General features: G+C 39.4%; 1 protein-coding gene across 5 annotated transcripts in view; it reads left to right on the top strand.

The window, feature by feature from the left end:
- Positions 1–26051, top strand: part of CFAP20DC (CFAP20 domain containing) — a 253242-nt gene that overhangs the window by 199837 nt on the left and 27354 nt on the right. For all 5 annotated transcript variants that reach the window (XM_082739068.1, XM_082739070.1, XM_082739069.1 and 2 more), the window contains one exon: positions 6429–6490. In XM_082739068.1, coding sequence (XP_082595194.1) covers positions 6429–6490 — 62 coding nt within the window. The remainder of the gene's footprint in view (positions 1–6428; positions 6491–26051) is intronic.

Genomic DNA, 26051 nt, shown 5'->3' on the forward strand with positions numbered 1-26051 from the left:
AGGCCCCCATACTCTAGTTATATCATGCAGTGTGCCTGTCACTGCCGTGCCCTGTGTCCAGATCATGTCAGTCAGGTCATTGCTCATTGTGCTCTTCCTTCTGCCTGGGGAGACCCTCCATTCCTCTTCTCCACCTGGAACACTCCCTTGTTTTCCAAGGCCCACCTCAAACACACCGCTTCATGAAACCCTTTCTGATTCTCCACCACCCTGCACAGAATTATTCCTTCTTTGGGTTCCCATTATCTTCAGTCTCAATGTTAGCACTTACCACATCAGGGAGCCATTGTTAGCGATGTGCCTGAGACCGATTGTTACCCCTTGAAGGCAATACCGTGCTGAGCACAGTGCCTGGCATGAGGTCACACTCAGTCATCTGCGGTTAGTCATTGACTGAATCAATCAGTAATATTAAAAAGATTCCTTTTTTACTCTACAATAAGGTAGTTTTCATCAAAATTCCAAAATAAACCTCAGTTTTGCTTCGCTTAAATAAACTGAGTGATGCAGGTAATATTTTACATTTACTTGATAAATGATATTAAATATACAGACAAAGGAAAAATCTCTCTCCAGACAAGGCCTGATGACCAATGGTTTTTTGTTTTGTATTCTTTTTGTTTTTGTTTCATTTTGCTTTTTATTAACATATAATGTACTGTTTGCTTCAGGGGTACAGGTCTGTGAATCATCACGCTTACACAATTCACAGCACTCACCATAGCACATACCCTCCCCAATATCCATAACCATACCCTCTCCAATGTCCATAACACAGCCCTACCTCCCCCACAGCCCAGCAACTCTCAGTTTGTTTTGTCTCTTATCGTTTGAGTCTCTTATGGTTTGTCTCCCTCCCAATCCCATCTTATTTTTGTTTTTTAAAGATTTTATTTATTTATTTGTCAGAGAGAGAGAATGAGCATGCACACAAGCAGGCAGAGGCAGAGAGAAAAGCAGGCTCCCCACTGAGCAAGAAGCCCAATGCAGGACTCGATCCCAGGACCCTGGGATCATGACCTGAGCCGAAGGCAGCAGCTTAACTGGCTGAGCCACCCAGGCATCCCCCCAATCCCATCTTGTTTCATTTTTCCTCTCCCTATCCCCCATGACCCCCCCCCTGCTTCTCAAATTCCTTATATCAGAGAGATCATATGATAATTGTCTTTCTCTGATTGACTTATTTCGCTCAGCACAATACCCTCTAGTTCCATCCACGGATGACCAATGGTTTAAGAAGGAGATTTAAGCAGGTCTCATTCAATTTAGCATCTTTACCTAATGACTTCACACACACTGATTTCAGAAACAGAAAGCCCATGCCGAGTAGAATGAAGAGTCTTTAGCAAAATCTATTGTGTTTACTACAAGCTCTGATTCCTCAGCTCTCCTCAGCATCTGTACAGTTCAGAGTAATATGTACTGTTTAAAAGGTGTTTAGATATAATAAATTAGTCATTTAAAAGTGTAATTAAATGTAACCATATTTCTCATACCAAATTGGCTTTTGTAGGCATCTCTTGCTAAATAAATCAAGCCTACTGAGAAATCCATTGGCCTTTGACAGACAAATTTTTCAAAGTTTCTAACTTAGAACCAAATTCAATTAAAACAATACTTTACAACTTCTGTGGAAACCAGGCTACAAGTAATCAATTTTGGAGAGTTTCTGTTAGGAGTAGTCCTCATGAGATTTATTCAAAAACTCGGCTCTAGGCAGCCTGAGGAAGGGAGCTAAAAGTTGCTTATAATGGATTGTTAAGTGATTTTTATTTTGGTGAGGGCTTTTGATTGACAATAGCATAAAACCATGTCGTGTGTGTGTGTGTGTGTGTGTGGTTTCTTTTTAAGGAAAAAGAGTACCTATTAATGGAAACAGCTTTTTGCGGGGCCCAAAAGAATCCAGACTCGACTTCAGCCAACCTGAGCTCAAATCCCAGCTCTGCCGTTTACTGGCACAATGACCTATAAAATGGGAATCATAAAAGGGCTTCCTCATACTGGCATGGTGAGAATTGAATGAGTGCGGGGGATGTGTGTGCCCAGTGCCTAGCAGAGTAAGTTCCTAGTTGTTACCTGCTGCTCCCCCGAAGTTATTCTCCTCAAAGGGCCACTTGAGTGATCAGAAAAGATTGCTAGGATATTTCCGCTTTTTGTGACTACTGAGGGCTATAAGGAGAGGTAGAGGTTCTGTTGTGCTTGTCTTCATGTGAGCTTAACCACTAAAATCCAGACTTATCCCCTCAGAGCTTTCAAATAAGCCCTTTCGTTATTTTATTATTTCAGTATTTCATTATTTCTCTGTCCTGCCTCTACCTGAGATTCAAGGAAAGCATGCCTCCTGTACACTGTATCTTGTAAGCTGAAACCCTAAAACCATCATCCCTTCAAGTTAAAAATTCCCGTAATCTAATATCAAGCACGTAAATCTCCTCAGCTTCTTTAAAAAAAAAAAAAATGTTCTCGTGTGCATCCATCAACATGGCACACTGCAGAGCACAATATTTGGAGAAAAACGAGGCAAAATGCACTTAATAAAATTACAAGCATATGGTGAGGTTCTCAGACAAGTTATTTATGGTCTTGATTAACCTTGCAACATTTTTGCCATTTTCATTGGTTTTACATAACACCATGAAAATATTGTCTTTACCTTTTAACATGGCAGGATTATCTTATCTCCTGTTCTTTTATTTAGCCTTCACTTCCCTCTCTCAACCCCCAAATTTCTAGCGGCTTGATCATGGGAAAGCAAAGCTTCTTGTGCTCAGTGGCAAATTTCAGTTGTTCCGTTTTCCTGACGCTAGTGCATAGCAACAGCGCCACCAAAAGGACAAGGTCCTCAGTTTCTAGGATCAGTTCCATTTCTTCGCTCATTAGCATATCCTCATTTTACGGGATGATTGCTGGCTACTACGTGTCCTATATATAATATATTGGCATTTCAGGCTCTTTATGGTTAATAGGTCTTAATTTGTTCTGATCTACAGATTCATTAACTTCTCAGCTCTCTTTGGGTGTAATGAGTTTTCTTTTAATTCTCCTGAACTAAAAACGTAAGTAGTTGATTGTGCTAAGTGGCAGATAAATCAGATGAGCAGATGTTCTTATACCACTGTAGAAATGATATATGAAAACTGATATTAGAGTCAGTGTAATACTGAAATGTATGAGTTGTTCTGTGTGTAGTGACTATGAAAGTCACCCCATGAAATAAACTTCCCTCATTCTCAAAGTATTATCTATTATACCTTATGTTTGTCCCCAGTTTAGCAGCTTGGCAAAACTTGCTTTTTTAATTTCAAACATATAGTGATATGTCATAAGAATGAAATCATGAACTTAATTTATGGTGAGTAGGTTGTCTTATAGATCTCAAATAAGTATTTCAGACTTTTTTTTTTTTTTTTGCCATAACCTGAACTGAGTATGGCATATGTGTTTTCAGAAACTTTGGTCTTCACCACTGTAGGCGAACCTCTGAGCTGGATTAAGCACTACAGCCTAATGGTTAAGAGGGTAAAGTGTGGTGAACTGGGTTCGAACTCTAGCTCCACTCTTTCCTGGCTGGCATGACCTTGGGTTAACATCCAGTGTCTGAATTTCCTTTTCTGTTAGACAGAGCTGTTAATCCTGTCTGTTCCACAGAATTGCTGTGAGGAGCGAATGAGATAATATCTACCAAGGATTTAACACTGAGCCTGTGCCGATTAAATGTCAGCCAATGCTATGATTATTGTCTAGCTCTCTGTAGGTATTGGTTGCTCTTCTTTTGCTGCTTCTCCTGGTATTCCCTGAATATAGCTAAATTCCAAAGTCAAAAAAATCAATTTTTTTTTTTTTTTAACCTGGTGCTTTCATCGGCTATTACCTACCCAGGATTAGTACAGATAGGTTTAATGCTACATGTGTATCGAAACAGATCTGTTTCCATGTGTGGATGAGAACATCTGGCTTCAGACAGCCCATCATGCCCCCACCCCCCAATCCCACCCCACTGTGTTCGGAGAGCTTTTAGAAACCATTAGGTATATTCTCCTTCATTCTGATTTGGATCTAGGAAAATAAAAAGACCTCATCCAAGTGAAAGCTCTGCCCTTTCAAAGCATCAAAGCAAAGTTATCGGAACTGAAATACCTTAAAGGGACTTTTTAGGCACACCATTGCCATAACCCCTTCCTGTCCCGGAGATTGATTATGAAATTAGGAGACATGTACCAAGAAAGGGAATTGGGGCCACCCAGTTTTGTATGGTACCCACTCCAGAACAAGACTTAGGTCCTTCCCCAGCTGAGCCCCTAGCAGGTGGGGCACATAAGGCCGTGGGTAGCAGTTATGTGTGGCAGTCAGAAGTTCTGCCGTGATGCACCACCATTAATTGGAAGTGGCTTAGAATAAAATATTTGGGGGCAACAACTTGGTAATTAGTTTTTTCAATACCAAAAATTAAGTTAAGGAATCAGGTGTTCAGACTGAGTTCCTTTACCCTACAATTATTTTAACAGGATTTTTTTTCCTTTACTTTTCTGTTCCCTCGTGTTAGCACCCTTTACTAATTCTGAAACATTTCCACTGGTTATTTTTGCTTGTTTGTTTTCTAATACTTAGAAACCACAATAAATGTGAACCTTTTGTTGACTGTGTTCTCTTACTATTTGCATCCCTGGATCGGTTTTATACAGCAGGAGGAAATGTGGAAGGGTCACTCTGTGTAGTCTGAGAGCAGAGTCACGAACAAGACAGGATTCTGTAGCCATTTCTATTCTCCAGAGGATGGAATAAGTCATTTGGAATAAGGGGGATGGAGACAGGTGTAAATAGAATTAATGGTATAAAATTAAGAAAATGGAAATTTACCGAATACCAGAACTGTAATGCATAGAGAGTTATGGAAATGCCTCTGGAAGCAAATGGAGTAGAGGCCCTTTCACTGGAGGCTGGAGTAGAGCTGAACTACAGGGCGAATACCAATGAACGTATTATCAGGAGTATTTTTGCACCAGCATGAGATGTTCTAGAGAACCTGTTAGGCCCTTTGCTTGCTAATTCCTTTTTTGCTGTGAAATAATAAAGCCTAAATCATAAAACTAAATTTCACTTGCAAATTGCTGGAAGTCTTATTTCTCCAGTGAGATCAAATATGTCTTATGACATGTTTTTCCTTCCACTGTTCTCCCAGCTGTTGTTTCTTATTACTGAAATGGTGATGCATTGATACCAGTTCAATTACCAAAGTATCTGAGTACATTTAAATTCATCGTGCATCACAGAGAGTCAGGCTAAGTGACTGTGATTATCAGACAGGGTGTTTGATTTAAATTAAAGGAACACTTCCAAGAGATTATTTATAGAGGAAGACAGTTTACGCTAAAGAATTCCCATGACCCACATCTTTAATATTTTAGGAGTTAAAAATAGGAGTATGTGGAAAATAAGGAATATGTGCTCTGTATGGATAGGCACCATTGCCTTACTATTTCCCTCCATTAGAGTCAACACTGTAGAACCACCCTATGGGTGAGAAAAGCTTAACATGAACCCTTTTGGGTTAGGAAGGAATGGAAATCCTTTCAATGCAATTCAAAAAAGTATACGAAATTGCAACTTGTAATAAAATGAGAATGTTAAAAATGATTTTCGTATTAGAATTACATGGCTGTTAACCACATAAGAAAAATCCTGTGAGCTGATGTTCAAAAGAGAATGTGTATCAGATATAATGGAATTTTCTCCCTTTTGGGAACAAAGGAAAAACATCAAATTCCATTGAGGCAAGAGTTTAAAGCTTGTTTTGGGATGGAGTTGTTTAACGATGTTTTGAAATAGTAACTTAAACGTTTCTTGCTTAGGGAGAATAAAGTTGAGATTTCACATTTTTGTTAGGTACTGGCACCATTTTTTTCAACTCACTGATTAATGCTTGAGTTTTTATTACACACTTGGGAAAATGACCACTTTGACCTAAGATTAACATGTTATAATTCCATTAGCAAAAATGCAAGTTATCCTTGCAAATTTCCTAATGTGGACACATAAATATATAATCCTTACCTCAGGGTCTCTTGATTTATTGCTGATACCAGCTGTGCAGCACTGGTTCCGTGAGATATCTTTTATTTTACTGTAGCGGGAAATATCAGTGAACGTTAACAGCGTAAAAACTCTACAAGGAGGGCGAGCCCACATATGAACTTTAATTGCACCATAGATGCTATCTTGTGCAGTGACTGGCCATTAAAATAACCTGTTTTTTCTCATGTCTACCACCTTGATATTTGCTGGATCTTCCAAACAGCCTGTAGGTCGTCAGTGAACTAAACACCCCTTCTTGCAGATTGTTCCTCTGGAAAAAACGGCAGCAATGAGAGCACATGGTGTATGTAAAGAACATTACCCTGTTTAGTAAAATGTTCTGTCTTTTTTTACAGCCTGTCAACCAGGGGCGTCACTATCAGAAAGAAATGAATCCACCTTCTCCTTCTAATCCCCGGTAAGATTCATTAATAAGCTAAATGTCTTTTTTTTTTTTAATTATTTGAAAGATTGTGCATTTTTCTTGGTGTCACGAAATTGTTTTCCAAAACTTCTAAAGAGCTTCCAAAGTTCTTTTCTTTAGAAGGCTGAGTTCAGTCTACTTTTCTTATGTAGACTAATAGGGTGTGGCAGTTAACAGTCTACCTAGGTTTAAATGGCAGCTCTGCCCTTTTACCAGCTTTAGGACTCTGAGCAACCATTTAACTCAGGTCAACCAGGCATCATAATTACTCCCTGTTCTTTTGGGATGATCATATGAATGAAAACATGAACAATTCTTAGCACAGTTTCAGGCACACAGCAAGCTCTTTTTAAGTGTTAATTTATTCCGTATTATTCTATTTGCATAGATACTTTATTTTAATCAGTATGTGAAGTTTAATACCTTTTAGGCATGAATCATTTGGTATTATCCAGTTCCTTTAAATTTATCAAGACGGCGTATATCAGTTCAAAGGCCATTCTCTTTTTCCAGAATTTCAGAAGTTAATCCCAAAATTATTTCATTATTTCCTAAATGTCATTGGCATAATGAGTCATTTGTCAATATAGAAAAATCTCATTATCTTAGGCTCACTGAAGATAAGCAAATTGGAATTTGTGTTTTTGAAATATATGTAGGAGTATATGATTTTCCAGAAAATAAATTTATCAGCACAACTCAGTATCATTTTATTACTATTTATTAAATACTAGGAATTTATTAAAAATCAGTCTATTTTGAATTTCATCTACAGGATCTTAGTTATCGTAACGGATCTCATTGTCCAGCTCTCTCACCTGTTCTATGGTTCATCCCATAAAATGGGCCAAAACACCAGTGTTAGTATTGTAGCTCTGGCTCTAGAATGTGGTATTTATTTTATTTTATTTTATTTATTTATTTCAGAGAGAGCTCTAGCAGGGGGAGAGACAGAGGGAGGGATAGAGGCAGACATCCCGCTGAGCAGAAAGCCCCACACAGGGCTCGACCCCAGAACCCCAGGATCATAACCTGAGCCAAAGTCAGACACTTAACCTACTGAGCCACCCAGGCACCCCTAGAGTATGGTATTTATTACACAGAGAGTGAATTATAGTCAAACATAATCAAAAACAACTTAGCTAGTCTTAAGAGAGAGACAGACACAGAGAGAGACAGGAGGGATTTGTTTAGTAACAATACAGGGCTGCGGAGCGCCTGGGTGGCTCAGCGGGTTAAAAAGCCTCTGCCTTTGGCTCAGGTCCTGATCTCAGGGTCCTGGGATCGAGCCCTCATCGGGCTCTCTGCTCAGCAAGGAACCTGCTTCCTCCTCCCTCCCTTTCTCTCTCTGCCTGCCTCTCTGCCTACTTGTGATCTCTGTCTGTCAAATAAATAAATTAAATCTTTTTTTAAAAAAGAATACAGGGCTGATCAGAAAGGATGAATACTTAACATTTACATTAACCCTGGAGGGTATTATACTGAGTGAAATAAGTCAATCAGAGAAAGACAATTATCATATGGTTTCGCTCATATGTGGAATATTAGAAATAGGGCTGAGGACTGCAGGGGAAGGGAGGGAAAACTGAATGGGAAGTCGTCAGAGAGGGAGAAAAACCATGAGAGACTCTTAACTATGGGAAACAAACTGAGAGTTGCTGGAGGGAAGGTGGGGGTGGGGTAATTGGGTGATTGGGTTGAGTGATGTGATAAGCACTGTGTTATGCACAACTGATGAATTATTGAACTCTATACCTGAAACTAATGATGTGCTATATGTTGGTTAATTGAACTTCAATAAAAATTTAAAAAGTATACAGAGCTGCCCTGGAACAGAAGGGCAGCCAGGCCTCAGGAAGGGAATAGAATCATAATGCTGAGAGGCAGCCAGGTGGTATCCTCACTCCATCTCTCCTTGCTTCTTCCTTCTGTTCCACTGTTCTCTCTAAGCCAACAGCTTTCTGTTTGCAGTCACATATGGCTATCTGACAGCTCTTGAGTTTATATGTTACAGTTCATAGCACATCCCAAGACTGACAGGCTATGTCTGAATCCCAGTTCCTACTTTCCAGGAAAGAGAATGTGATTGGCCTTGCTTGGGCCAGGTGTCCACTTTCGGTCCAGTCAGTAATGAACAGCCAACTGAGCCATGTAAAACTAACATGGCTGCCGGGAGACCACCTACATGGTTTACAGGACTTTTAATGGGGCCCAGAATATTGACAGAAGTAGAGTAAATGTTCTTTATTAGTAATCACTTCTAAGTGCTCCTGGTCTATACACATGATCTGGTCATTCTTTATTAGTAATTACTTCTAAGTGTTCCTGGTTTATACACATGATCTGGTCATTCTTTCATGTTATCTGGTAGGGGGAATTGCCCCTGTCATAAATAAATATAATAAGGAGTTCAAAATTGAGTTTGTAATTTCAGAGTATATAAAAAGGTATTTCAACATTCTTAAAATCTTTCAGCTCATAAGCTCTTTTAATCTGTGTATGAATAAACTTTTAAGGTAACTGGAAATCCAGCTTTGGTTCAAAGTATAACAATCAGTATTTGCAATCTGAACAAATGAATATGATAGTACAGATGTGTTAGAAAGTGGAGACTTTTGTTTCAATAAAAGGTAAAAGGAGAAAGAGGACCCAAGTCCCATCCTAATTCTCCTACTAACCCAGTGTCTGGTCTCAGACAAGCCTCTCAACCTGTCCAGACCTCAGCAATAGTATGAATGCCCTCGTGTATAAAGGAAAGGATTTGAGTTACATGCTCTCTCAGGTCACTTCCGGCCTTGTGATTCTGTGACTTTGATGAGACTCATGCACTCTACAAATGAAACCCAGTTCCACCATCAGAGGGAACACTGCCCTACCTAGGAGACATACCTCATAACGTTGTATTAATTCATTAATGTTAGATGTAGTACTATGTAACTTTAAATATCTCTTCTAATATTTGATTCCCAAAGATGAAATATAAGAAAATTCACCAATTAGCATATTTTATTTGGCCAATTAAATGTTCATTCATTTAGGGAAAATTAATTTACATTTTTACACAATAAAGTAAAAAGCCAAATTCCAAAGCAAAGACAAAATGCTGTCAGTCCCATTTGTCAACAGGTTATCCACCAGTTTCTTAGAAAATTATTATTTAGCTGTTCGGAAAACTTGTGGATTACATGGTTTGGCTCTTGGCTCCATAAATCCAGCAGCTTGAAAGAATTGGCGGAGAGACATTATTGGACCGTAAATAAAGACAACGATAAAGTTATGCAGTCAGCATAGATCATCATATAAAAATGGGATAAATTAAATCATGTAATACATGTAAGTTAACTTAAAATTAAAAACATGACTCTTTTAAGATTTGTATTTATTATATTTCTTACAAATAGTATCCCACACCTAGACCCTAAAACACAGAACTCTGAAATTTAAACTTAAATTTAGAAGATACTGATAATGAACATGAAAAAAATATAAGAATTGAAAAGTCTTTCGCTCACCCCTTGGATAAACAAATATCTAACCTGAATTCTGGATTGAAAGTTCTACCAGCAGAGGCTCTGAACATGAGAAGCAAGGAGTCTTTGATTTCCTGATTTGAGTGTTACTGTGTTCAGGGTAATGCAGACATGATGGGGACGAGAACACGTGTGTGTGCAGGTCCTTCAAGACACCACACTGGTGCCCTATGGGAGCGGAAGTGGCCACATCGGCCTCAGTGAAATATCTGCAGCTATTCCAGAGAACAAAAATTTGTACCCACACTCCTACTCCTACGCACACTTGTACCCATACTGACGCCCACACACGCATATATTTAGAATCAGTTTTCAGTTAGCTTAATTAACGTCACAGAACAACCAATATCCCCAAAGTCTTTCATGTACATTTTGCTTCGGGAAGACTTTTCTTTCTGCAACATAATTACCTTCTTAGTGTTATGTGTTTATGATTAAAGATAGCATGCAGTTCACAAAGCAGGCAAATTTGGGTTTTGAAGAGTTGACTCTAGGATGCCAATAACTAAAACACAGCATATATTCATAGATTGTTTTCCTCAGAGTCAAAGAAGCCACTTGCGCTCACAGAGCGATGCTTGACATTGGATGGAAGTGGGAAACAACAGTAATCATTTCCTGAGAAGTTCACGGTCTAGAATTGAAATCCACGTGGTTCACTTCATGATATCCCCTGGTGTCTAGATTTGCAACAAAGCCATTTCCCTTCGTATTGTTAGGCCTGGGTCTGATGGTTATTATTTTTGCGTAACATGCTGACTGATATTTCAGCAGCGTCTCAGATTCCAGGGCCCTTGCCTCCAGTGTCCACCCACGCTGCCTCTTGGGGCACTGACAGCCTCTATGACAAGATGCAGAAACAGCTAACATAATCTAATACAATTTAGAGGCGTGTTGGGTAGGAGGAAACAATTTCACAGTTCGTTCCTGTTGAGAAATGTCTCCTAGCATGTAAACGTCCGTGCTTCCAAATGGAGCAAAATGGATGCTGTTTGCAGCCTTAAGTAATTTCTTTGAAAATGCCATCTATTGGTTTGTGGGGTTTAGAGCTCTCCCTTAGGCACATCCATTTATGTGTTTATGTAGATTCTTCAGAACGGCTCGAGATATTTTTGTTCAGAAATGGGTTTTATAAAATAAGCTGTGATTACATTCTGGTTGTCTGTTTCTGTGGATGGAGTCGATAACCAGTCTTTCATGTCAAATGGTGATTATACTTGCTATTTTTACAACTCATTGGAAAATTAGGGGGAGAAGGGAAGGTAGTCAGAGGCTCCATAAGGTTCTAAATGTTTATGGAAATAAACAGTAGAGAAAATAATCCCTGAATGCCCAAACAGTAATGAATGGCATGGTTTTTTGCAGTGTTTGCTTTATGATTTATTGCTTATCTGTAGATTTTTCAAATGTCACCACCGATTGTATGAAGGCTTGCATCCTTTGCCGCTTTGCTACATGTTTGTGTGATATAAACATACTTATAACTATAATTAGATGATAAAGCCCAGCAGACTTTGACAAGTGATTAATAACCACTGACCCCGGTTCACGCCAGCTCAGCCGGCCTGACTGAGGCAACTGGCCTGTCATCGTAACCTACAAGTACTACTCTGGACGGATTGCTGTGGCTTCATTATTCTTTTCTCCCCAGTTGTCAGGACTCAGCCTGATGGGTTTCTCTATTGCTTAAGCTTTTTTTCCCCCCACCAACACAAAAGAGAGAAAATGTATAGATGAATTAAATACAGAACTTTCATGTCATGTTTCTCCCAAAATGATTAAGTTTGGATAATTTTAAAGCAAGTAAGTCAGATTTTTAACAAATACTCCTCCTTCAGACCAAACCACAACAGAGGATTTCCTGATTAGCCTCGCAAACGGTTTCTCTGAACGTTGTGTTATGGTTGTTTTCCATTATCTACATTTTTGCATTACATCCTAATGATCTGTTTATAAAACCAAAGGCACCAGTTTTTACTTTCATCATTTCTCTCGTTAGCTTAAGAAAAGCTGTCGGTATTGCTGCCTCTCATTTCACACTCCCCCATTTCCAGCACCTGCTCATCTGCAGGCTGCAGTTCTCCGGACTCGGAAACCCAGTCTGGTTCTCGCTCCTTGACCGCCATTGCTGCTCTAGCTGTGGGTTCCCCAGAAGGCAGGGTGGCATCATGTTCCCTCTCCTCCCGGTGCTGTTCAACTGGCCTGGCTTGGGTAGGTGCTCAGATAACACGGAGAAATGAAAGTCTTAATCCTGAATGTTAACCAGTTAAATGTCAAGTTTTTCCCTACATCTTTGCAAGAATTACCCTTTTCTTTCCTGAAAATAGGATGACAGTGGCATTGCTTTATTCATAAGCAGGATAGCGATGTGTTTTTATGAGAGCCTCTTGTTTGGGCAGTTTACATCTAATTTCCATGCATGTTCTACTCCCTGCTGACCAGAGATCCCTAGACACTGATAACCATTAGAATGGCCCTAATCTTTAATACATAATATAGTATATATTATTTATACAAGCTATTTAATAATAATAATAGCTTCCAATACCTTCTATATTCTAATGACTCTGAAAGTTATATGTCCAGTCCTGACCCTCCCCTGAATTCCAGACACATCTGTCCAAGCTGCCAATTTGACACATACCCACTTGGATCTCAAATCCAAATATTTACAACAACTTGGTTTTTCCCTCCCTCTACACATCTGTTTGTTCTTCAGTCTTCTCTACCTCAGAAAATGTCACCATCATCCCACTTTTCCTCAAGACAGAAAGCAAGAGTGCTCTCTGCTTCCTCACCCTGACCCATTCCATGTCCATCCTCAGTAAATAGCGCTGGTGCTCCCTCCAACCAAAGCCCTTGCCAGATCCAGCCTGTCTCCGCTGCTGCAATCCCAGCCCACGTTGCCGTCACCCCTACCAGGACACATGCCATAGCTCCCCACCTGCTTTCTCTGCTCCTTTGGCCCCTACTGGAGCCCAGCATGGCCCCATGGAAAACCTCCCAGAGGTTGCGCACTGCTCTTGGGGAACCGAATAGTAGTCCTTACCCTGGGTGCTACCATCCAGACTGTCCCTCATACCATTGTGTACCCTGCTCACTGTATATCAAATATCATGGTCGTGTCCCTTTTACTTGGATGCTCCAGGCTTGATTCCACTTGAAGAGCTTTGCATGAGAGGCTCTTTGCTGTGAGTTCCCTCACCCCAGGAAAGACCCTAGGTAGCAGCTTCCTCCTATATACATGTCATACATACATACATACAACTCCGTATACATGTCATCACCTCAGAGAGACCCTTCCTTAGCATCCAACCTAAAATAGCCCTAGTCAGCCTCATTATATTATCTTTTTTTGCTTTTACTACAGTACTCCTCACTACCTGATATCTTCTTGCTTGTTTGCCTACTGTCTACACACACACACACACACACACACACACACACACTTCCAAAATACACTGGAAATGTAAACTGCCTCAGCCTTGGGACTTTATCTCTCTCATGCTCACTATATACCTAGCTCCTCAAACAGTGCCAAACACAAAGGAGACACTCGAGAAATATGCATTGAACTTGTTGACCCTCACTCACAGAAATGAATTTCCCCTGTCTCCCCTACCTCGCCCTAGATTTAACTGCTAGCCAGAACCCAGAAGTACCTGCATACTTTTCTCCCTTGAGGGTGTCTGGAACCTGGCCCTATTCCTACATGTAGTAAATGAAATCTCTCTCATGAAGTTGTTTAAAAATGATCCCTTAAAAGATAGCCACAATCTAAAGTCTCCAGTTAAGTATCATTTTAAACCTCTCAGCAGAGGCAAGTTTTCCGAAACTGAACTCCTATGTTTTGTTTTGTTTTGTTTTGTTTTGTTTTGTTTTGTTTTGTTTTGTGTATTCTTATTGGAAATTGCTTATCTGTATTTGCCTACGCATGCCTATTTTGTGGAGTCAGGAGCCACTTGCTAGAAGTCGCCTTGGGTTGCCACTGTGGCAGAGGTATACCTGACCTTGGCCAGGCCAACAGAATCTGGACAGGTAAATGGAAAAGAAGCAAAAAAGCAAAAAAGGCAGAGAGATGGGGGGAGACAGAGTCTTGAGCTTATGGTGCTGATGCCCTTTAAATTCAAGTGACTCCTTGTTCCTCCTGTTCGTGAAGAGGTCCTTAGTCCACTGGTCAAAGCTTTATAATAGTCTTTAAGAACACTTGATAGAAAGAGGACTCCTTCCCCCCTAGTTCTACAAGCAAAGTCCTGGCTTAGAGTGGCTTCTCCAGCCTCTCTAGCCCTGCCATAGAGAATACTCAATCCCTCAGTAATCATCCCACTTCTTTCCTCTGACCACTCAGAACCTAGGACCATGCCTGGGCCCAACTTTGAGGCTACCCTTCTCATTGGGTTCCAGCAGTTCACCAAGGGTGCTGCCCCATCGCCTCTTTCTCCTCTGCTCTTGGCACTTGGCTGCCCAGCCCACTTTGGGTCCTGGTTCTGACCACTTACTCTGCCAGAGCCGGTGAGCTCGGATTGCACACCCTCTCCAATCACCTTGTTCCAGGACCTAACTGGCCAGCACCCCTGCACACCTGAACAAAATTTCTTTTTCTTCACTTGCTCTGCTTGTTCACTCTGGCGCTGCCAGCCTGGGCATCAGCTGACCCCACTCTTCAGTTTCTCAGCTGAGATGTCTACCTGCTGTCTGACTGGATCTCTTGGGCCCCTGGGACTCAGCATTTCAACCCGAATCTCCTCTTTTTTCTGGTGTACTTCATGAGAGGATCTAAAGCCATTAGGGCTGGGGAAATACTCATCAGTATTTTAGTTATTGTCATATTTTCCAAAATTGCAGACGCAAGAAACCTATATCCGTAAGAGTTATAGAAAACAGATTGCACCCTCCCCCCTCACTTTTTCCCAAAGCTGCTGTATCTGAAATGATGGATCCCTGAAAATTCTTAGCATTTTTAACTGGCAGGATGAAGAACTCCTGCGATTCACTGGGCCTCCCCAGTCACTGTTACCCATCCACATGATGAACTCAGATTACCTTTGGCCCAGGGTCCAATGTAAAGAAGGTAATTACCAAAGCAATTATTTACCACTCTAACACTTTACCATTTCAGCTTTTAATTAAAAGATTCAGTTTTTCCTTCTAGAGTAATGAGCACATTTAAAAAGTCGAAGTACTAATTCCAGTTTATAACATTCACCTCTATTCTGAACGGGAAGGGAGGGGATTGCAGGCTGAGGCCCAGAATAATGACATGAACCTAAGAAATGGAAGACTGTAATTATGGTTCAGTGGCCAGAGCCAGTCGCATCCATAGACTGACTGCTCCATCATTCATTCTGTAACCCGATGCAGAAAAGCTTCCCTTGTATTTAAATAAGGAACCACTACGACATGAAATGACTGAGACCATGTGCAGCTCAGACCTGTAGAAACACTCCCCGAGTACTTTTCAAGCACCTACTACGTGCAGAGTGCCTTGGAGAGGTGACTTTCACGTGCCATCTGAGCTTGAGGCCTGCTGGCGTGGCTTGGCCTCCCCAGGCGGGGTGTGAACGTTTTAGGGAAAGTGTCCAGGGGTGTGGGAGTGGGTCCTTAGCCTGTCATGGAGAAATCGTTGCCCTTCCAAACCTGCACTTACTCACAAACTCTGTTTTTGTTGGCAGTTGGTTCTGTTTCTTCTCAGTAATTATTTTGTTTCACTTGTTAATGAAAAACATTACATTTGGAAATTGATTAATGTTAAAACACATACTTCTTCACTCTAACAATATATTATGTTTACCCGAGTTTACAGCTTCATATTTTGCTGTTCATTGCCACATTAAAAACTCACTCAGTATGATAAATACCACATGAGTCAAACGTTCGGCCAGTTTAAAATGACTTAAAGGAAAAAAAGCAAACAACTTTTAGCTGATTTGATTGAATTAACACTAACATTATTGTTCTATTGACTCTTTCTTGTCCATTGATTTTTAAAAGCCTTTAGCTCCCTTGCCATCCATTAAGACAAATCAGATGCAATTTGGTGCTCAGGACAAGAAAATGCTGTCGGGTGTTGGGTGTACACATGGAAAAAACATTGTGTGCTGAAAAGGACTGATTAGAAAGCCAGGGCTCATAACTTCCCTGCTTTTGACTTTCGAGGTTGACAATAATGACCTTTATTTTAGTATGTGAAAACCTGGATCAGTAACAAGTGAAGCCAAATTGTGATTTGTAGAGGATGTACTTTATCTCTTATTTAAGGTGAAAGGAAACTAGAATTTCTACGTTCTCCTGTCTTTCAGTACTTCATTCTCTTTATTTGCAGAATTTATAGACTAATAAGCAGCTGAACTAAAGCAAGAAACAAGGGAGCAGAGAATATATTCTGTTGAATTAACAGCGAGCAAATTTTAAACCACAGAACCATTTGCATTGTCAAAATAGCCATGAGCAGGGGCTCCTGAGTGACTCAGTCATTAAGCGTCTGCCTTCAGCTCAGGTCATGATCCCAGAGTCCTGGGATCAAGTCCTGCATCGGGCTCCTTGCTCTTCGGAAAGCCTGCTTCTCCCTCTTCCACTCCCCCTGCTTCTGTTCCCCCTCTCATGGTCTCTGTCTCTGTCAAATAAATAAATAAAATCTTTTTTAAAAGCAACAATGAGCAAGAAACCCGAGATCTGTCCTGGCCTGACATCAGTCAACATCATGATAAAAGTGAACATCTCAACTTAAATAAAATCACATTGTGGCTTTCAATTAAACAGGAGTATTTATGCTAGTGAAGCCCTGTCTTTTGCCGGAAGCAATTCATCCCTAGATGAATGGACAGATAGCTTTTTCCCTTTCCTTTTTTTTTTTTTTAACACCTAGGGGTAGGGGCAAAGGGTGAAAATCTATTTCTTGTCCACCAACACTGGAAGAAAATTCTTCTATGGTCAGTGTTTTGATGCAGTGAAGGGAGTGCTTACTTTATGATTACCATTTGCCCTCTTCCGACCTCTTTAACAACACTTTTCTTGAAACCTGAAACCGCCTTCATTTTGGAAACACTATTAACTCACATTAAGAGTCCAGAAAAGTTTTAGTTTCAACTGCTGGAATAATGGAAGAAATGAGAAACAAACAAGAACAACCACCCGTGTGAAGTTTCTAAATTTGCTTGTGATTTTCTAAATTTCCATGCTAGCAAAAAAGCAAGTTGCAGCAAGGCATACAGTAAATGAAGATATTATGTATTAGAGAAGGAATGAATCTGTCACTTTGACGGATTGTGAGGCAAAGAGCAGATTAACAGATTACTCATAGTCAGAAGGCAGCTCAGTGTGAAAAATGTGCAGGAAATGATAAGTGCGGGTTTGTGCTGATTTAATGATATTTTTAAACTACAATAACACTCTGGTAGTATAATATAATAAAGCACTTTGCTTGCATTTTTAAATCATCAACATATTTCCAGTTTGACCTTAAAAACATTTTGGACCATTCTCTATTAAAATATGTAGCTTTCAAATTAGAAAAAGGCACCATCTGAAATATCAGAGCAAGGACCTTACAGGAAATTGCCTTTTAAAGCCAGTTCTTTTCTAAACTAGAATTTGTAATACAAATTTTAATTATGTTTTAAGTACACAAACAACACACATACTTTCTCTTTGGACATTTAAATCACTTACAACAAGAAATTGTTATCTCCTTAAGAACCATTTCCAATGAAATGCTTCATAGATGCCACTGATGTGTCTATATTTTCTTTGCAGGTTTTTAGTTTTGTAGTTTAGATCATGGAGGGCTTATGAATAAAAACTATTTTTTTTCCACAGATGGCAGATAAAAGCCGTTCAAATTTTAATTGAGTACTCTGAGTTACAGCAAAAAATAAGATGAATTACTTGTTTTATTTTATATTATTACAAATATCTGCCAGAAAGCAAAACTTTTGTAAGAGGTTTGCATTTTTATATAAAAAAAATTGGGATTTGAGGAGCATACTTTTAGTTAATTTGACAATGATGGACTGGCATTGCCAAGAATTTTCAGAATAAAATTTCTGTAATGCATTTAAATAATTTTTATTCTAACATCTTAATATTCAAAACCTAATGTAAGGCTTGAGTTGTTTCATATCTTCTCTCGTTCACCAGTGATGGTTTGACATAGTTAGGTAAAATGAACCTTGTAAGATAGTAAAATATTATATTTTCTGTCTAAACATTTGTATCTAACCCAAGTAAAATAAACTTACTAATATGGCATGCCAAGGGCTTGAATCTCCGACATGATTGTGGTTCAAACTATGTTTTACAAATACAGGGAAGACTTCTACCAGAATTCAGCATGTTTTGTACATTTCCCCTCTTCTAGTGTAGTAATACTCTGAACATGGGATAAGTAATCAAGCTGATAGAGAGGTGGTCAATATTCTTCTTGGTAGAAACTCTGAAATGTATGCAACAAAAGCCGTTTGCATGTTTCCTGGCTTCCTTGCATATTTACTGTCTGCGACAGTTACTAACATGCTTTGCCAGCTTTTCCCAGATCTTTCAATGCTATCCACATTGTTGGATTGCATTTCTAAGCCACTTGGTTTTGGAAAGACCAAGTTAGCCCAACCGGTTCTAACCAATGCATTGTGGGCACAAAAGCCTATGTTGTTGCTTGGCTGAAACATTTGACTGCAAGTGTGAGACCTTGCAGAGTTCTTCCCCCCACCCCCACCACCACCCCACCACCACCTTGCCCCGCCCCAACACCTACTGGCAACATTGAAGATAGTGGTTGTTTATGTCAGCCTGGTTGTTGAATGACTTTGATAAACTGTTCCCCTGATCATCTGTCATGGACATTTAGCATGAGCAAGAAATGAACCTTTGTTGTTTTTAAGCCACTGAGATTTGGGGGTTGTTTGTTACCAAGCATAATAACCTTATTCTACCTCTCTGACAAAGTTACTACCTATGACATTGAATATATTTTGTCATAAGAAATATGGTGTTTCATATACTTTCATATTTGAAAATTTAGAAGTAGGTTAAAATCATTGAGCTCAGTATGGGATTCATTGGCCTATAGTATAATAAGTGGTTTTAGGAAGGGATATAGTACACTGGTTAAAAGTCCTATCTCTGGAATCAAAATGCTAGGTTTGTATTCTTGTGAAATTACTTCTCTAAGTCTCAATTAAATTATCTAAAAAAACAGGGATGGTATTTTATACCTCCCTTATAGTGTTATTTTAAAGATTAAATGAACTATATGTTAAAGTGATTTGCACAGGGCCTGGCATATGTATTTTCATTAAATGGTAGAAAGGGGGCTGCCTGGGTGGCTCAGTCAGTTAAGCATCTGCCTTTGGCCCAGGTCATGATCTCAGGGTCATGGGATCAAAAACCCTGCATAGGGCTCCTTGCTCAGCTAGGAGCCTACTTCTCCATCTCCCTCTGCCTGCTGCTCCCCCTGCTTGTGCACTCACTCTCTCTCTCTCTCGCTCGCTATCTCTGTCAAATAAATAAAATCCTAAAAAATAAATAAAAATAAAGTAAATGGTAGAAAGGGATTGTAGTGGTGGTAGGGGTATTGATAGGCATATGAAGAACATAAAGTTTTCAAGAAAGAAAAAAGATCACACTGTGAGAGAATCAGAGAATCTTGAAGAGTATAAAGAGATTACGAAGATGATTTAACCCAGCATCTCTTCACAAGTCTCCTCTGCACATCTTTGCCAGGGAGGCAGGCTCAGTGTAGCATAAAGCAGTCCCTCCATTACTGAGCATCCCTTAGACTGAGCTGACATAGATTTCCCAATAGCTTCTCCCCAGGGTCCTAGTTGTCTTTCCAGAACAATAATTTAAGTCAATATTCTTTCACATAATACCCTCTGAATTTTGAATATTGCTTTTTGGGTGTTCCATTTTTCTCCTCCAGTGTCCCATTTCTCCACCCTCAAGTCTACTTTGCCATTCCTGGTCCTGGTATAGTTTTGGACACTTTTGGGTTTATCAGATTGGGGGTTCTCTAAATTGAACAAGCTAATGTAACAGTTCAAATTACAGTTAAACCATTGACCAGGACACTGTATATATTAGGGTACCTCAAATCACATTAATTTTTTTTTTTAGTACCCATGTCCCATTAATGGTTTATCTCTAACTTCTGGTCACCTGAAACTATCACCACCTTTCTTCTGGACCATTGCTGTAACCCCCTAAGTTATCTCTCTGCATTTACATGTTCCTTTTCACCACATCCCATACCTAGCCCCTGCAGAGCAGCCAGAGCAGCCTTTTCTAAACACACATCTGACTGTGACACTCGGATATTAAAACCCTTCAATGGCTTCTCATTGTTCATAGGATAAAGACAATCTTTCAATGACCTGCAAGGCTTGAGTGGTTTGGTGCATGCCTACTGGGCCAGCCTTATGTTGCATCATTTCCCCTCTAGAGATTTATGCTTTAGCTGCACTGGCTGATTTTCTTCTCAAACCTGCCTACTTCAGGCCCTTTGCCCATTGCTGCTCCTTCCTAGATTGTTTTCCACTATCTTACCTTCCACATTGACTGGTTAATACCTATATATCCATTAGATTTCCTCTCAAGTATCACTTCCTCTAGGGAACCCCCAAGCCCCATTCGTGTGTTCTCACAGCACCATTTAACTTCACAATGTTTATTCATTTTTGTGTGATTATCTAGTTGATGTTGATCTCACCCTCCATACTATACTGTAAGCTGTAAAGGGCAGAAACTCCATTTTTGTATTGTTTGCTTGCTAGCATATGACACAAAACTGGATCTTGATAGATACTTGTGGAATAAATATTGGTGTCTGAACCAATTTTCTGAAATTGGTTCAGACACGATCTGAACCACGATCATTCTGAATCTCAGTTTTGTCACCCAGCCTATTCTCTCTCTCAGCCAAATGTTTCCTATAACTGTGCAAGGCATGCTCACTGTTCTTGCAGGACAGTTATAACCTTAAATAGGTCATCACTGAATATAAAGCCCATTCGTCCTCCATTAAAGACCTTCCATCATGTTGATATTGATCAAGAGCACTTTAAAGTAATGTGATTATAGAGGAGGAAAAACACTATTTTTTTCTTTACTCTCCTGGGTTCTGCAGCTGGACCCTGAAAATTACACTGACAAGATTAAAAGCACACAAATTTTATTTGTGCAACCCACGTACACGTGGGAGAAACTCAGTGAAGGGTAACTCAAAGGAGTGGTTAGAACTTAAAGTGTTTTTTAGCATCTTAGCACAAAACACTGTGTCTGTAGAGAAGTGACATGACAACGGAAAAGGGGTTTTGGCTCTTAGGATGGCAAACTGTAGAATGGTAAATATATAGGGGAAACTAATGGAAGATAAGGGTTGTATTAATAAGGCATCTGTCAGTGGTATCCCTGGTGATTGAATTGTACCATGTATCAGAAAGGGCACCTTGCTCCTGGGAAATTTTATGCCCTGCTTTTAGGTAGAAGGGGGAAGGTCAGGGAGCCTATCCTGAATCTACTGTTGCTCAAGTGTCTTCAACTCAAAACAATCAATATGCCAAAGCAGTATATTGGGGTGGCATGTTCAGAAACTTTACATGATAAATCTAAATTATTTTAATTTACAAACAGTTCAATAGTATACTTCTGATGCATGATCATTTAACCATTGGGTATGATTTCTTGGATGTTATGATTCACACTCATGTACAGCTATCCCCATCCTTTGTCCATTGCAGATATTGCCAGTGGACTGCAACCTTCTTGCCCACTGAGCCGTACTGCATACTTAAAATCCTTCTCAATAATGTACTCTAGGCAATACTACAAATCAGAATTAGCATGTGATTTATAATTCATTTGACTTCTTTGAGCTAAAATTTCCATTATCTGTTTAATCAGCTATTTTATCAAATAGTCTCTATTCCTAGTCCTACATGACACTTCCTGACTCTGGACTATTACCTTGCTATCTAAATCTCCTACTCTAAAAGTCATCCCCACTCTTCTTTAAAACTTTCCCTGACTAAAGTGAAATTAGGACTGCCCTTTTTCCAGAACCCTGACTCGGTTCTCCACATCATCCACGATTAAAATCCTACAACATTAACGACAGGCATGATATATTTTTTAATTAATTAATATAAGTTCTGCCTCTTGCAATGGCAGTCTTGCTTGTTTCACACTGAACTTCCTTCTGAGAACAACCAGAAGCACCAAACAAAATATGAAAATCATCTGATTGAAGTTATTGGAGAGCTTCCAGGGCTGTGAGAATTTATGGGGCTTTGCTCCAGAAGAGAAGGGAAGCAGAGAAGGGAGAGAGCCTGCAAGCTGTACTACTCTCTCGGGAAAAATTCCCTCCACCGAGCAGCAGCTGAGAGGCTAAGAAGCTGAGCCTAAAGCCTCCAACAGCTTCATGGGCTTGGGGGACAAAAATTGGAGTTTTTGTGTCTATGAAGAGAAGAGGCCGTAGTAAACTCCAGAGTGCTACACTGCAGGTAAACGAGTTAACCAGAAATAGACCAGCTTTCTGGAAAATTCAAGACACATTTATTTTGAATTGTCCTAATTGCGGATGGCCCTCTGACCCTACCCCTAATTGCCAGCCAGAAGCAAAAGAATCACATTTAGAGGAATAAATCAGCATCCAGAGCTGCTGTCCGGTTGAAACAGAATGTGAGCCACATATTTAACTTTAAGTTTTCTAGTAACATTTAAAAATTAATAAGTAAAATTAATTTTGTTAAGTTATTTAGCACAGTATATCTGAAATACTATCATTTCGTTTGTAATTTGGGGGAGGAAAGCTTTTTCTCTACCAACTTAGGTTTGAGGGATTGGTGAGAGATGGGGGCAATTAATTTGTTGACAATGTCTGAATAGGAGACAAGTTTTATACGCATGCATATGGAAGCATTCTAAAAGGAGAGGCCCCTCAAAGAGCCTGAAGTAAAGGTTTATATATCAGCTTAATAAATGGGAGTAGAGGGGAGGGGTTAGGACTTCAGTGGCAAAGGATGGAAGGTTCTGATAAGGCTTGTTTACACAATTTCTTGGAATGTCCCCTCATTAAAGGTCAATCACCTCCCTGACTGAAGACTTTTTCAGAGTGAGGGATTTGCAGCAGCTGACTCCTGAAAAGCTCTACTCTAGTCAGAAAAGGGAAGTTCCCATAAGATTTCTTTCTTTCTATGCTTGCTATTTGCCCAAATGTTTTCAGCTTAAAATAGTCTTTATGTCATCCCAATCGGTTGTTTGCCCCTCCATAATTGGTATAAAATATTGTGTTAGATACTTTACGTTTTTTTTTGTCATTGTAAGTCCTTGACATCCAGTGTCGTTTATATTTACTGCCCGTATTTACTGCCCATCCCGCTTCAGATTAGGTCCATTTCAAGTGCTCAGTAGCCACCTGTGACTGGTGGCTATCATATTAAACAATAAAATTCTCAAAAGCAACTTCAAAGAATAGCTTCATGGTCTTAGGTATACCTCATATTTCAGTAATCATAAAAAAAAAAAAATTGGTAATTGACCATATTAAAATTAGGAACTTTTTAAAAAATACTACTTAACAAGTTAGAAAGGCATGCCACGGAGTGAAAGAAGAGATTTGCAACACAGGAAGGGCTCCAAATATGTATAAGTCCAGAATATATAAAGAACCCCAAGTCAGTGAGAAAAAAGAGACGCTCCAAAAGAAAACAAGAATGACCAAAGACTTGAACAGGCATTTCCAAAAGAAAGTTTCCAAATGACCAGTAAACATGAAAATGTACACAGTCATTAAAAATATCAGAAAAATGCAAATTAAAAGAACACGGACTCCACTACACCTCATCACAATGGCTAAAATACAAAATAGCAATAATTTGAGTGAGGATTTGGAGGAACTAGAACTCTCACACAGTGCTGGTAGGAGTATAAATTGATACAACTACTTGGGGAAGCTGTTTGGCAGCAACTAGGTAAGCTGAACACAACCATACTCTTTTACCCAGCGGTTACCCTCCTAGAGATTTGGCCAGTAGAATGAATACATATGTGCATCCAAAAACATATAAACGATGGGGACACTGTCAGACTCCCAGAGTTGATAAAAGGATTATTTTACAGTGAAGCCTTTTGAGTTACAGAGGATACAGAAAGAAATCATATCTGAACTCCCCTTCTCTCACTAAAACAGAGCCTCCTAAAAATACAGCCGCCATGAAAACAGACTGACCATTCCCATTGGCATAAAAAAACCTAACAGGACCTTCCACACTTGCCCACTGAAGACCCAAATCCATCCTCTTGTTAACCTGGCATATAAACTTTTATCTTGGGCTATCCAATGAGTTACTTATAAGCAACTCCCATGTGCACATGGAAATAAGCTTTATCTTTTTTCCTGTTCATCTGGCTATTTTCAGTTCATTTGCAAGCCCCCAACTACTGGACCCAAGTTGGAAGAGGAAAGTTTTTTCTCCCAACATAGACACATTCACGATAGCCCCAAATTGTAAATAACACAGTCCCCTTCAATAGTATACTAAGTAATTGGGGTTATATTTCCACAGTGGAATACTATTTACACAGTGGGATACTGTTTACACTCAAAAGCATGGATGAATTTTGATAAATGTAATGTTCAAGGAAACAATCTAGACATATGAAGAATACATGTTTTTTTATTCCATTCATAAAAGATTTAAACACAGGCCAACTAGTTGGTAGTGTTAGAAGTTACCATCTGGGCTACATTTGGGGATCAGGGAGTGTAATGATCAGGAGGTAGAGTGAGGGAAGCTTCTATTCTTGGTCCAGGTGGTGCTTATGGCCACTTTGGGATCATTCATTGAGTTGTACATTTATTATCTCTGCACTTTTCTATGTGTATGTTACGCTTTCTGAATAAACGAATTTCTCGATAAGAACCATTTAGTGTGACTCTTAGTTTAATATAGTCAGTTTGCTCTTTCTGGTATTTTAATGTTTCTGTATATTCCTCCTGCCTTTTTTAGTTTACCATGTAAGCTTTCTTTAGAACCAGGACCATACTTAGATTAAATAGCCACTGGAGTAACACCATGAATAATCATGATGATGATGGTAGCTTTGTGATGTTAAAGAATTACTGTCCTTTCTGGCAAGCCCAGTTTACTCACTGGAATGGTCCAAGCAACAAATGAATTCTGATTATTTCCTCCCGATGTTTTAAAAATAGCATTTTACCATCATATCTGTTCAAAAGTCCATTTATCACCCATATCAATGTTCAATCACAATATTTCTCATTAACCAAAATGTTACAGTTAACACACCCTGCAACTGCTGGCTAATAAACCTCGTCAACTAAAGATCCTGTCAACTTCCCGCCGTTCTTTATTTTCTCGTGCAACCAGCCAACACTGGAGAAAAATTAAATTGTCATTCACCTCACAGAGCCTTCTTCTTAGCATATCATTGTTTTATTTGACTACTGAACATAAAAGAATAACCAAACTTTGAAAGGAAAATGAAAATCAGTACATAAATATGGCATCTGATAATCTGACACACTTAATGATGAAAATGATACCCTGTAGGTATTCTTTACAAAAGCCCAGAGAGCTAATTTAGAGCATTAAATTAAACCCCACCTACTCTTTCTGCAACTTTAAGTCCCATCATTCCATACAAAGGCGTAGATGGTTTTATTTTTTATTCTAATCTTAAGGTAATTATTCTCTAGTTAAAGTTAGAGAAGGCTGCAAAGTTTTCTGCTCTTGATTTGCTAATGATTTAGTTATAATGCATTCAACACATAGTTGTCTTGTAACTCCATAAAAGGTGTGATATAAAGTTGCTAGACAGTGAATCTTTTTCTGTAATTTCAGATAATAGTAACGACTAACACTATTACTACATCTATCACCTACTGGCTCTATCTCTGTAGCAGGCCCTGAGTGGGGAGAGTTTCCATAGGCTATATTGCTTCATTTAATCCCTGCTCCAACTGGTTGTGATGAGTCCCATTATTCCCCATTCCAGACGGAAAAGGTAGT

The sequence above is a fragment of the Mustela nivalis genome (assembly GCF_964662115.1).
Source record: "Mustela nivalis genome assembly, chromosome: 1".
NCBI classification, from domain to species: Eukaryota; Metazoa; Chordata; class Mammalia; order Carnivora; family Mustelidae; genus Mustela; species Mustela nivalis.